Source organism: Neophocaena asiaeorientalis, unplaced genomic scaffold (assembly GCF_003031525.2).
Source record: "Neophocaena asiaeorientalis asiaeorientalis breed wild unplaced genomic scaffold, Neophocaena_asiaeorientalis_V1.1 scaffold547, whole genome shotgun sequence".
In the NCBI taxonomy this organism is placed as follows: Eukaryota; Metazoa; Chordata; class Mammalia; order Artiodactyla; family Phocoenidae; genus Neophocaena; species Neophocaena asiaeorientalis.
In genome coordinates this window covers 4,006,777-4,023,210 of record NW_020185330.1, presented here as the reverse complement: position 1 = coordinate 4,023,210, position 16,434 = coordinate 4,006,777, and the positions used below count along the sequence as shown (strand labels likewise).

General features: G+C 43.7%; 1 protein-coding gene across 1 annotated transcript in view; it reads left to right on the top strand.

The window, feature by feature from the left end:
* Positions 1-564: 564 nt before the first annotated feature.
* Positions 565-16,434, top strand: part of TBPL2 (TATA-box binding protein like 2) — a 51,187-nt gene continuing 35,317 nt past the window's right edge. The window contains exon 1 of the mRNA XM_024734759.1: positions 565-570. Within this exon, the coding sequence (XP_024590527.1) occupies positions 565-570 (6 nt within the window). The remainder of the gene's footprint in view (positions 571-16,434) is intronic.

The window sequence follows — 16,434 nt, the reverse complement described above, 5'->3', positions numbered from 1 at the left end:
ATTAAAATCTTTCACTATGATGGGAGATTTCTCTTTCTCCTTGTAGTTTTATCAATTTTTTAGTCATATATTTTGAAGCTATATTATTAAGTACATTCAAATTTAGAATTGTTAGAAACATTCTTCTGGTTAATTTGTGTGTGTATGTGTGTGGTATTATACATATATATATACCCGTACAAGGCCACACACACACACACACACACACACACACACACACGCTTGTGGTAACCATCTTCCAAGATAGCCTCTATGGTCCCTACCTTCTGGTATTCACACCCAAGTGTGGTCCCCTCTCATTGTGCCTGCATTGGTCTGTGTGAACAGTAGAATACAGCAGAAGTGATAGTGTGTCACTTTTGAAATTAAATTATAAAAGAATATGATTGCCATTTGGGGTGCTCTCTTGTGCTCCCTCTCACTTTCCTTCTTTCTATCACTCCCATCACATTCTCTGGGGGGAGCAAGTTGCCATGCATTAGCAGCCCTATGGGAGAGGCCCATGTGGTGGGAACTAAAGCCTCTGGTCAGTTATCAGCAAAGAATTGAAACCTGCCAGCAACCATGACGGTGAGCTTGGGATGGGATTCTCCAGCCCCAGTCAAACCTTGAGATGACTGCAGTCTCATGAGAGACCCTGATCTAGAACCACCTAGGTAAGCCACTCCTCGATTCCCTATTCCCATCTTCAGTGAAACAGGGAGATACTATCATTTCAAACAACAATCATGAAGAACGTTTGCCAAACACTTTCAAATTTGAACAGAAATGGTGGGAGAGCCTTGGACCTCAGGTCGGGTATATGTATTTCTGAGAATAGGTGACAATTCCAAAGAGTCTTTGATTAAAGCACCAAGATTAAGGGGTGAGGGGAGACCATGGGAGAAGCAGTGGTTGCCCCAAACGAGATGCCAATTTTGCAATGTGAAGTGGCAGAGGAGGGATAGCTGAAGGAGAGACCGTGATAGCAATAAGTTGTTTTGTCTATAACCTGGTCTAGAGCTGAGAAAAAGAAAGAGAGTTTAAGGGATTTTCCAGAGGTTAAGGGATTTTACTGTATACCACACTAACCTCCTGAATGCTAAATATGAAGAGTATATGAACCCTTAGGAAAGAGGAAGTTGTAATTATAGGAACCTGAAAACTACCCAATTTTTCTTGACCTCCTCCCCCAACAAACCTCCCCCTGCTGACATCAGAAATAAACCATCCAGGGTCTATGCATATATACTGGAGGAAGAAAGAAAAGAGTAAATGAATGTAATCAAACGGCAGATAAAGAATATGTATAAAAGAGGAATTATCCAGGCTTCCCTGGTAGCTCAGCAGTTAAGAATCTGCCTGCCAATGCAGGGGACATGGGTTCGAGCCCTGGTCCGGGAAGATCTCACATGCTGCGGAGCAACTAAGCCCGTGCGTCACAACTACTGAGCCTGCGCTCTAGAGCCTGTGAGCCACAACTACTAAAGCTCACGTGCCTAGGGCCCGTGCTCCGCAACAAGAGAAGCCACAGCAATGAAAATCCTGCTCACCGCAAGGAAGAGTAGCTCCCAGTCACCGCAACTAGAGAAAGCCTGCATGCAGCAATGAAGACCCAACGCAGCCAAAAATAAATTAATTAAAAAATTTAAAAAGAGGAATTATCCAAGGAAACAGAGGAAGGGTTCAAAATACAATAGGGCAAGGCATCAGAGCTCAGGAGAAATGGTGGGATAGAAACAGAAAAATCATTACCAAAAAAACACTACATGATAAATAAAAGTGGAAAAAAAGCAATCAAAAACATAACAAAGGACATAAATGACAGGCTTTTTTAAAGCCCCAGAAAGAGATGGAAAAGGGCAGTGATATAAAAACATTAGAGAAGATGAGAGATGTAGCAGTCAAAGGAGCTCTAACAGACACATAATTGATATTCCCAAAGAATAGAACCAAACAAATAAATTAAAAATTTTTTTCCAAACACTGATAGAAGAAAACCATTCCAAATAAAGATTCGAGTCTTCAGGACAAAAAAGCCATATGATGACCAAGAAAAACTGAGGTTTTACCCCAAATCAAGATATATTCTAGGGCTTCCCTGGTGGCGCAGTGGTTGACAGTCTGCCTGCCGATGCAGGGGACACGGGTTCGTGCCCCGGTCCGGGAGGATCCCACATGCCGCGGAGCGGCTGGGTCCGTGAGCCATGGCCGCTGGGCCTGCGCATCCGGAGCCTGTGCTCCGCAGCGGGAGAGGCCACAGCAGTGAGAGGCCCACGTACCGCAAAAAAAAAAAAAAAAAAAAAAGATATATTCTAATGAAGGGAAAAGGACCAATCCAGACAGAGAAAAGCAAAAAAGAAAAAGTTACACACAAGAGAGAAAAATCCAGTGGCAAAAATCATCTGTTCCAGAAGACAGCAGAACCAGGTCTGGAGAGTCCTATAAGAAAGTGTGACCTAAAAGTTTATATTAAAAAAAGAATTTATATTCACAAATTTGCTCTTCATAAATAAAAGCAGAAGACAAATACTCTCCAGCAAGAGAGAGCTCAAACGAAACAAAAACTATGAGCTCTTCTTGAAAAAGAAGACAAAGCAAAACTCTTTGATAATAAAATGCGGTCATACAAGAGAGAGTAGAACCAAAAAATGGATTTTAGAAAAGAAACAGCCCTGGTAAAATGACTGGTGGTGACTATAGTCTATGGTGACAGACTACCTGGGCGTGAATCACATCTCTCTGTGACCTTGGACAAGTCATTTAAGCTCTCTGTACCTAAGTCTCCTCATAGCAAAATGCAGACAATAGTTGAACTGAAGTCTTAAGATTTTCTAAGATTTCATTTGGCTCATGTGTAAAATGCACTTAGAACAGTGTCTGGTACAGAAAAAGCTGTGAGCTGTATAGGTGAAGCTATATTTCATTTTAGTAATAAGGCTAAACAACTAGTGAGGGTTTGTTGCTACAAATCAGAATATTGGGTACCTCACAGAATTGCCAAGAAGGCTACATAGCAACCTCGAAGTCTTCATAGCCAAGAACTTCCAAAATAATGCTTCAAGACTGGTCTAGGGAATACCCTGGCGGTCCAGTGGTTAGGACTCCATGCTTCTGCTGCAGGGAGCACAGGTTCGACCTCTGATCTAGAAACGAAGATCCTGCAAGCCACATGGCGTGGCCAAAAAAAAAAAGACTGGTCTAGTGAGGACAGGCCTGTTGCTATTAGCAAGCAAGCACTGGGAGCTGCAGCTTACGACCCTAACACCCCTGGCACTAGACACTGGAATCTATCACTAGCAGTGCTGCCCCTGGTGCTCCTGAAACCTGCCCTCGCTGCAATGGCCACCAGAGAGTGAACCTGATGGGTGAGCCTTGATCACATGCCGCATCCAAGGTGCCAGGGAAACTGGGAAGTAAGTATTAGCGCTTTCAGCTTTGTAGAGGCAGGTGGGCTCTGTCTCCTACCAAGATACATGTGGAAGAGAATTTCCCAAGCACAATACAGGATTCAGATGCTGGGCAACCTAAAAGAATGACCTATCTCCTCTACAGTAAAATAAGTCAATATAGGGCATGAGCCCTATACACAGAATGCCTAGGGGCAAACACTCTGCAACTGTGGCCAAGTTAATTAAGCTGTAGGAGCCTCTGCTTCATCTGTAAACGGAGAAATTAACAGTACCATTCTCATAGTGCTGTCCTGATTCAATGACTTAATTCATTCAATAAGTTAATTCAGGGCTTCCCTGGTGGTGCAGTGGTTGGGAGTCCCCCTGCCGATGCAGGGGATGCGGGTTCGTGCCCCGGTCCGGGAAGATCCCACATGCCGCAGAGCGGCTGGGCCCGTGAGCCATGGCCGCTGAGCCTGCGCGTTCGGAGCCTGTGCTCCGCAACGGGAGAGGCCACAACAGTGAGAGGCCCGCGTACCGCAAAGTTAATTCAAGTACTCAGTAAATGTTAGATATATTAAAGTAATTCTTTTTTGTCTTCTTCTCCTCCTCCTTCCCCTCTTCTCCCTCTGCCTCTTCCTCCTCCTTTTCCCTCTTCCTCTCCACTCCTTCATAGACCAATATCAACAAATACCTTTCTTCACATATTTATAACCCCCAAAGTGTTCTCACCTATCAAAATTAAACTATCCTTATGCAAAGAAAACTATACTCATCCCTTCTATAAAGTCTCAAAGTCTAAACAGTTACTACATCCAGCTTTAAGTCCGGGATATCTGGGAGATGTCCATTTGTCTTTTGTTCTACCACAGCCCTTACTGATAGTCTGGAATACGTAGAATAAAATTTAAAGTTAACAACCACCAATATGCTCTCTATATAAGACTGTGGGGGGGAAAGGGAGAAGAAAGAAGAGGGAAAATTAAAGTACATAAGCACATAGACAACATAGCAGAGAAGAAAACACGAGTTGCTGAAATTGTTCTTACTTCTGCAATGTTGTATAAATACTATAGTTAGTATTTATGACCTATTTTTCCACCACCTATTCCATGTTCCCTTGGTTTTCTACCTGTATCTCAGCTGGTTGGGACTTTTTACCTGATGAAGTAAACCAAACCTTAATTTCTGTGGGAGCTAAGCCTTTTGCGGTCCAGTTGCTATCAAGTTACTAGTTTTCCACTTACTTCTACCATTGGCAGTGGAGGAAGCGGTCAGTGGTTCCCTTGTATCCCATCCATATTCCTTCTTCCCCTCACTGTGCCCCATCTTGCCAGTTGAGTTCTCTGAAAGCAGATACTGAGATGGAGTTTGGGGTGCAAGTCGTTTGTTTGGAATCAACACCGACGATGTTAAAGGAGCAGAAGCAGAATTGAGCAGAGGAATCAAAGTGCAGGGCAAGCTTGGCAAGCCTCAGCCAGCCTGGTGGGGAGTTCTGGAGGAAGCATGGCCAGTCACTCAGTCACTGGCTACCCCAGGAAGGGTGTGGCACATGCAAGGTGGCTCTTGGCAGCTAAGTATCTGGTATCTGGAAGCTGGCTGCTGCCTGTATTGCCTGTAGCTGGACCACAAGTCCTTCCTTCAAAGGGATCTAGCCAGCTCATCTCTGTATTTTCCACAGGCAACAATTTCTTAGGAATTTCTTAGCCTTAGGAACCAGGCTCAATCACCCCATCAACATTGTAAACCTCTCTGCTTATGTCTGTTCAGCCAATGTCACGTGGAAACCTCACCTTCTGATCCATTAGAACCATAATTGCATCTGCTAGTGGAGGCATTCCTCCCCTGGGCATGACAAAGCACAGAACTTTGAAGATGGGCAATGAAAAATTTGCAACTGGGTTACTGAGTGGAATGATCAGAGGTGCCTCCTCCTCCCATGCTGTCATATGGAGTATATCGCTGAAAATATTGTAGTTTTAGGAAAACAGAAATTGACATGTTTATGTGCCCCTAGGGAAAAAAAATCTGTATGTAAGTCAAATTGTGGCAACTTGAATTGAATTTTAAATGCATTTGGGGAGCTCATAATGTAAAGGAAGTTGTTCAGCAAAAAGAAAATTATTTTTATTAATCAAATAGTCATTTTTTCATCCTCTAACTTCCTTTTCCCACCTGCTCTCCTTCTCCAGCAAAATTAATATATTTTATCAATTAACATGTTTGATATTGAGGTTTAAAAGTAATACACACCTGCACTGTTAACTACAGTTTAATATCCCATCATGTTTCCTGGCAATACTGGTTTCTTATTCCTGATAAGATACCTAGGGATTATGAAAGTACCCTAGCAGGAGGTAATAGAAAAGTGAATGTAAAACCTTTCTACTAGTGAATGAAAAAGTTAAATAAATGCCCCTATGAAAGGGCCCTAAGCACTTAGTCTTATTAAGAAAAATGCACAGGGACTTCCTGGGTGGCACAGTGGTTAAGAATCCGCCTGCCAGTGCAGGGGACATGGGTTTGAGCCCTGGTCTGGGAAGATCCCACATGCCGCAGAGCAACTAAGCCCATGCACCACAACTACTGAGCCTGCACTCTAGAGCCCGCGAGCCACAACTACTGAGCCTGCGTGCCACAACTACTGAAGCCCGTGCGCCTAGAGCCTGCACACTGCAAGGAAGAGTAGCCCCCACTCACTGCAACTACAGAAAGCCTGCACACAGCAATGAAGACCCAACGCGGCCAAAAATAAATAAATAAATTTTTTTAAAGAAAGAAAAATGCACAATAGCCTAAAGAGTTAAGTGGAGATTTGCGCATGACTACAGCTCAATACCATGGAAGGTAGAATGTTTCAAGGCTTTTAAGAGTCAAATGAGTAAATGTCTTAAAATCATTATAATTTGATTTTAATTTCAGTATACTGTAGTTCTTAACAGACCCTTTAAATTTCTCTTAATTTTACCAAGACTTTGTAAGTTTTGCTTTTGCAGTATTCTGCAGTATTGTTCATTCATTCACACTTTCTGTGTATCAGACCAAGGGGTTATAAAATACTGTCGTCCCGCAAGGAGCTCACAATCTCATGGGTATACAGAAAAATAAATAAAAATTATGGTGGTGCCCTAACAGACGTATGCACAAGACTGCCTAAAAGAGAGCCACCAAGGACAGTCAGGAAAAGTGGCACCTGGACGTGTCAGTCAAGCCAAGATGTAAGGCTATGTAGGAGGGAGCCGAGAACATGCTTGTTTTGCTCCTTCTTGATCTTTCAGTTGTAAGAATGCTCCCTCAGTTTGCCTGTGGGAAGATAAGGAGTTAGCCTTCTTTCACCCCTACCACATGCACTATCTTGATTGTAGCATGGTTCATAGTATACATATGACAAAACTCATCAAATTGTGTGTAGCATATTGTATGTCAATTATATCTCAAGTAAGCTACAAGAAAGTAAGAAGAGGAAAAAAAGATATGCATATAAATTTCAAAAGTTTATGGGACTTCCCTGGTGATGCCTAGAGCCCGTGCTCCTAGAGCCCGCCTAGGAGCTCTAGGAGCCCGAGCACGCCTAGAGCCCGTGCTCCGCAACAAGAGAAGCCACTGCATTGAGAAGCCCATGCACCGCAACGAAGAGTAGCCCCCACTTGCCACAACTAGAGAAAGCCTGCGCGCAGCAACAAAGACCCAACTCAGCCAAAAATTAAAAATAAATAAATTAAAAAAAAACAGTTTTATCAACTTACACTGTTAGTAGGTCTGTGGGGAAACACATACACTAACACCGTGCTATTGGGAATGCAAATGGTACGACCTCTATAGAGAGGATTTGACAATATCTAGCCAAGTTACAAATGTTCTTAACCTTTGGCCCAGTAATTTCACTTCTAAGAATCAAACAAACATTGGAAGAAATACAAAATGACGTCTGTATGTTACTCTTCGTAGAAGCACTGTGTGTAATAGCAAAAGACTGGAATCTGTCTAAACGTCCATCTGCAGAATGCTGATAAATGATAGCACAGCTACATAGTGAAACACTACTCAGTTGAAAAAAAATGAAGGTCTCAACACACTGCTATGGAGTAATCTTCAGGATGTATTGTTAAGTGAAGATATCAAGTTAGTAAACATTGAGGATATTGCCACTTTTTGTTCCTGGAAATGCTCTATATCTTGATCTGGGTGGCAGCTACATGGGGTGTATAAATATGTAAAACTTCACTGAGCTGTACATTTAAGGTTAGTGTACATTACCATATGTATGTTACATCTCAATTTAAAATTTAAAACATTAGGTGGTAGCATATTGAGTTAAGAGTGGGAGATGAGGAAATGGAAATGTGAGACTTTGGGCCACAAAGAGGAAGCACTAACTAGAACAGAATGTAATGTCAAGGGAGAATTTTTCTCTCCCTCCATTTTTCATTCCTTTCTTCCTTTCTTCTTTCCTTCCTTTTTGTAATGGGAAAGACTAAACACATGTAAAAGCTGATGGCTAATAAGAAAGACCAGTTGAAAAGTAAGATTGACTCTAAATAACAACAACATAAAAAAGTACAATCAATAGTGTAAGATCCTTGGAAAGTTGGGAGGATATGGAAATAAAAGAACAAGTAGAGGGATTGTCCTTGGATGGAGGAGGAACACTTCTACTGTCCCAACAGGAGAAAAGGAAGCTAGAATGGGGGCAGCTATAGGAAGTTTGTAGGATTGGGAACACCAGGCACAATTGTACTGTGTAAAGGAGCTAGGTGGGTAGGGTACACAGCGGGGGAGAGGAAGGAGGTAGAATCCAGAAAGTAGAAAGGATCTGAAATAGTGCCACAGGGATTGGGAGAGTAGGATGTAAGCTGAACAGGAAACATAGTAGGACTGTCAGATATTAAGGGCCTGTTTGAAATTAATGATCATACGGCTTTCTCCAGCAGGGCTCAGTGGAAGCACAAAGTTGGCTCCATCCATTGGTACAAATAAGGGATAAGGGGGCTTACATAATTGGCCAAGCATGTTACTAAAATGATGAATCATTCAGTCTAAAGTGGATAAACAGGGAAGTAAAGAAAGCAGAGAGCTGATTAATTAGAAGCAAACAGAAGGCTCGAAGGATTAGCTTTCCAATGAGGTTAAAAAGTGGTTGTAAGGGGACTGGTTGAAAGCTGTGAGTCAGCATTTCCCAAAGTGTGTTCTGAAGAATATGACCAGATAAATGGCTCATGAACTAATAACGCATCATTAAGATTCTGAGACATCTTGCATAACAGAAACCTGTTTATAACCATGCACTCCCTGAACCCTTGAATTACTAAACCTCTTTTATTTATTTATTTATTTATTTTTGGGTGTGGTGGGTCTTCGTTTCTGTGTGAGGGCTTTCTCTAGTTGCGGTGAGCGGGGGCCACTCTTCATCGCGGTGCGCTGGCCTCTCACTGTCGCGGCCTCTCTTGTTGCGGAGCACAAGCTCCAGACGCTCAGGCTCAGTAGTTGTGGCTCACGGGCCTAGTTGCTCCGCGGCATGTGGAATCTTCCCAGACCAGGGCTCGAATCTGTGTCACCTGTATTGGCAGGCAGATTCTCAACCCCTGCGCCACCAGGGAAGCCCCAAACCTCTTTTAATGTAACATCTATTAACATTTTCTAAACCAGTGTTCTTCCAAACATCCGTTAGCAACTCTACTTTGTATGTCACATGCTGAAACTCTTACATTAATGGGATAAAGTGAATAATTATCACAGCATATGATCATTGTTTTCATATCTGTTTTAATGTATTTCAATATGAAAATATTAGTTTCCTATTAAAAGTAGGCATAAGAGTACAACAGGGACTTCCCTGGTGGTCCAGTGGGTAGACTCTGCACTCGCAATGCAGGAGGCCCGGGTTTGATCCCTGGTCAGGGAACTAGATCCTGCATGCCGCAACTAAGAGTTCGCCTGCCACAACTAAGACCCAGCACAGCCAAAATAAATAAATAAATAAATACTTTTTTAAAAAAGCAAAACGAAACAACCATTAAAAAAGAAAAAGAGTACAACATATTTTCAAAAGGTTAAAGGGGGTATGGCTCATGAGGTTAATACTGCTAGGTTTACCTTATTCTGCTATGAAGGTGAATAAAAGGCAGCACTATTGTGTTGGATGATGAGTCCAAATTTAACCACTAAGATTATTATCTTAGTCTGCATTAATATTATACCTCATTTTGACCATTAAGCAGCCTTCTGTTAAAACTAATTATATCCCAGCTGAAGAAAAGACATTGAATAATAAAGGTCCTGATGTAAATCACATCAAATGTGTATTTCTATTCTTTAAACCTCAAAATAAGATTTCTACTCTATATAGCAAGAAGAATAAGGAATAGTCATTAAAATTTGATAAATAGAAAGGTCTCTATTTTCTTTCACTACATTTATTTGAGAACAGTAAAATGTAAGTATCTGATGTAAACTGAATTAATGTGTTTGCTGGCCAGCCCTTAGGGAGAATTATACTTGCCCACCTCCCTGACATTAGGCTTGGCTGTTGAAATGTGAGTAGAAGTGACATGAGTTACTTACAAGCAGAAGCTTTAAGAGGCAGTGCATGGTTCACCGTGATCTGTTTCCTTCTGCCACAAGACCAGCAATATCACAGATAGAGGCTGCTCTGTCAGCCTGAATCCCTGGATAAAGGTGACACAGAGCAGGGACTTCCCTGGTGGCACAGTGGTTAAGAATCCGCCTGCCAATGCAGGGGACATGGGTTTGAGCCCTGGTCCGGGAAGATCCTACATGCCGCAGAGCAACTAAGCCCGTGCACCACAACTACTGAGCCTGTGCTCTAGAGCCCGCGAGCCACAACCACTGAAGCCCGCGGGCCTACAGCCCATGCTCCGCAACAAGATAAGCACCGCAGTGAGAAGCCTGTGCTCCCCAAAGAAGAGTAGCCCCCACTCACCGCAACTAGAGAAAGCCTGCGTGCAACAAAGATCCAACGCAGCCAAAAATAAAATAAATTTATAAAAAATAGGTGACACAGAGCAAACCTTCGGCTAATTCTGAAAGGACGAGTGGCATGAGCAAGAAATACCAAGATTTAGGAGTCATTTGTTACCACAGCATAACCCAGTTTATACTGACCAATACAGAAATCACATTCTCCACACCCTACTCATTTCCAGAAAATGGCAACTGTTAATGAACAGAAAGAGAAGTAATCACCAGAAGCCTACGACTCCCTCCATGGAATGTCTAGAACAGTGGTGGCAAATTGGTTTCATCTCTCCCATCCACTCTAATGGACTTAATAATGCCAGCCTGAATCAGCTCTGTAGAGAAGGATCCTGAAGCCATGTCCTTGCTCAGCAGAAAAGAGTACCATATTTATCAGTATGTCTTCCAGTAGAAGGAGGGGTAATGAGCTGCCCATCCCTGGCCTAAGATGCACAACCTATGCTCACTATCATTTTTGGTATTTTTCTCATTTTGTATAGGAGGCATGCTTTTTTTTAATGCACCCAGAAATAAACAAAAGCTAGTTCACTAAAATATTTAGAACAATAAATAATTTCATTTCATTTACTGATGGAAGGAGAAAAAAAGGTTTCTATCAGAGCTGATCACAGAATTTCTTCTCAGGCAGAGAACTGTCTTTGCTAGAAACATCTTAAATGGACTTTTTGGTTATTAGTATGGCCCTCTAGGCCACATCTATATGGTTTGAAGAGAGAGGAAAATGGTTAAACTGTTTTACATCAGAAACACACAGTAATTTTTGGAGTTGTTGTTGAATGAACCACAATGAAGCAAAGAGAAGTCCAAGAAGAGGGTCAGAAGGGGTCCAGCAACATGGCAGGAGGCCAAGGGGAAGAGAAGACCACAGAAAGTTCCCCAGAGGATGGAATGGATGAGGGACTTTTAAAAACTGAGATGGTTAAGTATTCAATTGCAAGTGTTTTGCCTTTCTGTTCTGTAATGTAGCACTCCTAACCCTAATACATACAACACACCCACACGTACTCTGTTATGGGTTGAATTATATCCCCCAAAATTCATATGCTGAAATCCTAACTCCCGCCCCCAATCCTGTACCTCAGAATGTGACCTCGTTTGGAAATAGGATTGTTGCAGATATAATTAAGATGAGGTGGTACTGGAGAAGGGTGGGCCCCTAATCCAGTGAGACTAGTGTACTTACAAAAAGAGAAAATTTGGACACAGACAGGGAGAACACAATGTGAAGACTGGAGTTATACAGCTACAACCCAAGAAACTACCAGAAACTAGGAGAGAGGCCTGGAATGCTCCTTCCCTAGCGCCTTCTGAGCTGACACACTGTCCCGCTGACACCTTGATCTCAGAATCCTAGCTTCTAGAACTGTGGGACAGTTGTTTAAACAACAAATTTCTGTTGTTTAAACCAATCAGTTTGTGTTACTTTGTTACAACAGTCCTAGGAAACACACACACACACACACACACACACACACACACACACACACAAGCACTCCATTGCCCCGATCTTCAGTAAAGTCTGCAGCACCCACAGCAATGAACAGTGGCACTCTGGGTACTGAGGGTTTGTAAGGAGTCCAGTAAGTAGACAGTATATGCAAAAGAAACAGGGCATAACAGGAGGCAGAATGCAGAGAGGAGACCAAGAAAGCAGTGGAAACAGAGAGAAGTGGCAGAGGGAACACAGGCTCCTTCTGTTTGTGTTGCAAGAAAGAATTCTCAGAGCTACTGGGAAAGTATCTGGGCTACTTACTGAATAAGCGATGAAGATCTGAGACAATTTTTACTAAATCATAAAGGACCAGATGAACACAGCAAGCTGGGGAAGTTAGAAACAGCTAGTAGCTGACATCTGGCTCACCTGACTAATGATGTCAAGCGGATGTCTCTGGTTCACTGTCAGTCAGTGAGCAACTGAAGGAGACTGGCTCACTTTACCATCCCTGAAAAAAAGCAGCCCTTGCAACAATCCAGGTTGCTCTGACCTTGGCCTAATGCTCACGATTCCCTGTGCAGCGATAATGAGTTTGCTGCTTTGTGGCTTTTAGAGGTAAGGGAAGAGATGCGCTTGGTCTAATGCCTGCTGACTCATAAGACGTAGGGGCCCTGGCCTGCCTCTGATGTGATTATGTACACTTGAACCAGGAATGATTTCCCATTTCCTCTCCAGCAAAGAGAGGTTGTTAAGGACAGCCAGCTAAGCATCCAGAAATGAGACCTAAGAACCCTGTCTCTGCCACCAGGGAGGGCGACAGAAAGAAGGAAGGATCAGGTGCGTTTCCTCCTAACCCTCCTCTTTTAGCTCCTCTACAAGCAAGCTGCTGCAAGAGCGTTAAGAGCTGCTGTTGATTCCTATCAGGTAGGAACTATGCCAAGCATAGCCAGGCTTTAGGAAAGGCTACTTATCCTATGTTAGGCATTACCTGGGTATAAAACTGAATCAACAGCCTTCTGCTCCTTAAGCAGTATGCAATCCAGAGGGAGTGTAAACGATAAAATATAGGACAAGGTTAAATGAAATACAGGCCAAATGGAGCTAAAGTGACACGGTATAGGCATTCAGAAGAAAAACTGTCTTAGCTGTGTCTTGGGAGATCAAGAAGGGCTCCACACAGAAGGCAGCATCTGAAGACTAGGAAAAATTTCCAGAGACAGAGAATCTGGAAATGGTATTCCCGGCTGAGAGAACTGTAGAAGCAATGATAACCTACTGCTTTTTCAGAGGCTGAAGTATAGTTTGGAAACTGAAAGATGGAGAGGTTTGATTTTTTGTTTTTGTTCTTTTTGTTTTTCCTTAAAACAAAAAGTCCATGCTCAGGACTTCCCTGGTGGTGCAGTGGTTAAGAATCTGCCTGCCAATGCAGGGGACATGGGTTCAAGCCCTGGTCCGGGAAGATCCCACATGCCGCGGAGCAACTAAGCCTGTGCACCACAACTACTGAGGCTGTGCTCTAGGGCCTGCGAGCCACAACTACTGAAGCCTGCGTGCCTACAGCCTGTTCTCTGCAACAAGAGAAGCCACCGCAATGAGAAGCCCATGCACCACAATGAAGAGTAGCCCCCACTCGCCGCAACTAGAGAAAGCCTGTGCACAGGCAACGAACACCCAACACAGCCAAAAATAAATAAATAAATTAATTAATTAAAAAAAAAATCCATGCTCAGGAATTTGCACTTTATTCTCTGCACAGTGGGGAAAGCAATGCAGATTTTGCAAGGTAGTCTGTGTTCTAGAAATGTATGTGCAACTTATGGACTCAATCAACAATTAATGCCCTGGTTGTATGCCCTGTATTCTGCCAGGCACCATGGCGCTAAATGGAAGACCACACTCCTTACTCTAAGAGGCTACAATCAATTAGAGAGCTAATGCACGGACCAGAGTCAGGAGAGCTGGGGAGGAGGATCATAGAAGCAAACTGGCTGCAGGAATCCAGAAGGGGAAAGAAAATCATGAGGTGCTTCATGGAGGAAGTGAACTGGGACTGAGCCAAGAACAAAGTGTAGGATTGGAATTGCAGAAAGAAGGGAGAAGCACGTTCTGGGATTGAACAGGGGGAAGGTGGGACGAAACAGCTCACACAAAGGCTGTTAGAGGGGCTTCCCCGGTGGCGCAGTGGTTGAGAGTCCGCCTGCCGATGCAGGGGACACAGGTTCGTGCCCCGGTCTGGGAAGATCCCACATGCCACGGAGCGGCTGGGCCTGTGAGCCATGGCTGCTGAGCCTGCGCGTCTGGAGCCTGTGCTCCGCAACGGGAGAGGCCACAACAGTGAGAAGCCCGCGTACCACAAAAAAAAAAAAAAAAAAAAAAAAAAGGCTGTTAGAGTAGTGGACTTGGGGGTACTGGCCTGGGTTTAGAAACCATGAACAGAGGCTCTAGCGTCACGGGTTTTGCAAGCAGCACCGCCATGACACTATCAAGGCCATCTCCTTTCCCCAGACCAATGCGGAGATGCAGGTTACATAAGAGGAACCATTGCATTCACTCTTTCCAATACAACCAAACCCAGAGATGCAACCAGAAGACTGCAAACAGCAACCTGATGCTGAAACACACTATTGTTCTTTAGGGAAACAGCACAAGTTCATCAGCCTAGAAAGTCCTCAAACATTCTTGAAGCTGATGTCCAGGAAGTGCTAGGTCAGTGCCTAGGCTCTAGAAGGAACCATGGGAGAAATGATCATACAAAATCATGACACACAGTGAAAACCCAGCACGTACCCAGCAAATCCTGCACATGTGCCCAACACTGAATTCTACCGCTTTAGCGGCATTGACTAAAAATAATCTCTTATGTAGGAGGTAGTGTGGTCTCTGGGAAAGTCCCAAGGTTGAATCCTGGCAGCACCACTCGCTGTATGACCTAACTGCTTTCAGCTTCCATTTCTTCGTCTGTAAAATGAAGATAATAACACCTGCCTCATAGTTCTGACTCAAAGATGATATGCAAAGCACCTTGCATGATAATTGGCATTGAGTCAACCCTGGGTAAACTCTGGTTCCTCTTCTTTCCCTCCCATTGGTCTCACAGTATAAAGCCAGATCAGGAGGGTCAGTGTGATTTGTGGAAACTAACCAAAGGAATTTGATGCTAATGAGGCTTGAAGACTCAGACCACATTAAAGGTCTCCAGGGCATGGTCAACGTCCACCTTCTGAAATGGCTCTGAGATTTGCATCTGTTCCAGATGTCACGGCTTCATCAACGCCACCTCTCCATCACACATAGCATCAAATGTCAAGACAGGATCTATTATAGAATGCTGGAGTGAGGCCAGCACAGCAGTCTTGAAACCCCGCCCCCTGCTCCCAGCTCAGGCAGGATGGGAGCCCAGAAGAGGTGACTTGACGGTATTGAAACAGCTTCTGAAGCTTCCAAAGGTTCAGCTCGTGTAGGAGAAGCAGGGGCAGAGCAAGCCAAGGAAACAGTCCTAAGATTCAGAAAAAGAAAAGTCGCCAACATAGAGCACAACTTGACTGCCAGGAAGCCAGAACAAGTTAATAATCCCACTTGACAGGCGGCCAAAAGACTCGGGGTAGCTCATCTAACACGTGGGTGTGATGCAGCCCAGAATACAAAAGCACATAAACAATATCATGTAAAATATGAATCAAGCTACTTAGCAAGTCAGACTGAGATCAATCGATTGCCAAGTCTCTCGGATTCCTACAAGATACCTTCCTCTGTCCCTTCTCTTCCTTCCCAATGCCCTTGCCCTATTTCAGGCCCCTATTACCTCTTGCCAGCTCAAGGACACCTTAATATTCTAAATATACAACTCTCATCAAGTTCCTCATTGCTCAGCATATAAAATCTAGATTTCCTAACCTGACATTCAGAGCCCTCCATCACATGACATGACCTCCATTTTCAACAGCCTGTTCCCTTTCAGGGTCCTGGTGCTTTAGCCAAACCGAAATAGATACATGCTCAAATCTCTTGTATTTTTCCTTTTTAGTGTCTTAGCTTGAGCTGTTGTTTCCCAGCGACCCTCACATACCCTTTGTATTCATTTCCCAGGGCTGCCACAACAAATGATCACAAACTGGGTGGCTTAAAAACAAGAGAAATTTATTCTCTCGCAGTCCTGGAAGCCGTGAGTCCAAAATCAAGGTACTGGCAGGGTTGGTTCTTTCAGGAGGCTCTCAGGAACAATCTGTTCCATGCCTCTCTCCTAGCGTCTCGTGGCTGCCAGCATCCCTGAATTAGGGCGGCCAATCTCTGCTTTCATCTTCCCATGGCCTTCTTCTCTCTGTGCATCTGTGTCTCCAATCTCCCTCTGCCTTTCTCTTATAAGGGCACTTATCATAGGATTTAGGGCCCACCCTAAATCCAGGATGATCTCATCTCAAGCACCTTAACTTGATTACACCTACACTCACTCTTTTTCCACATAAGGTCATATTCACAGGTTTTGGGAGGAGTTGTCTTTTGGAGGGGCCACAATTCAACCCCCTATGCCCTTCAATATTTTGCTGTCACTGCTTCCTCTGTGAAGAATGCCCTGATGCCAATCCACAGGAAGTAATCTTTCCCTCCTATAAACTGCCAGGACACAACTAAATC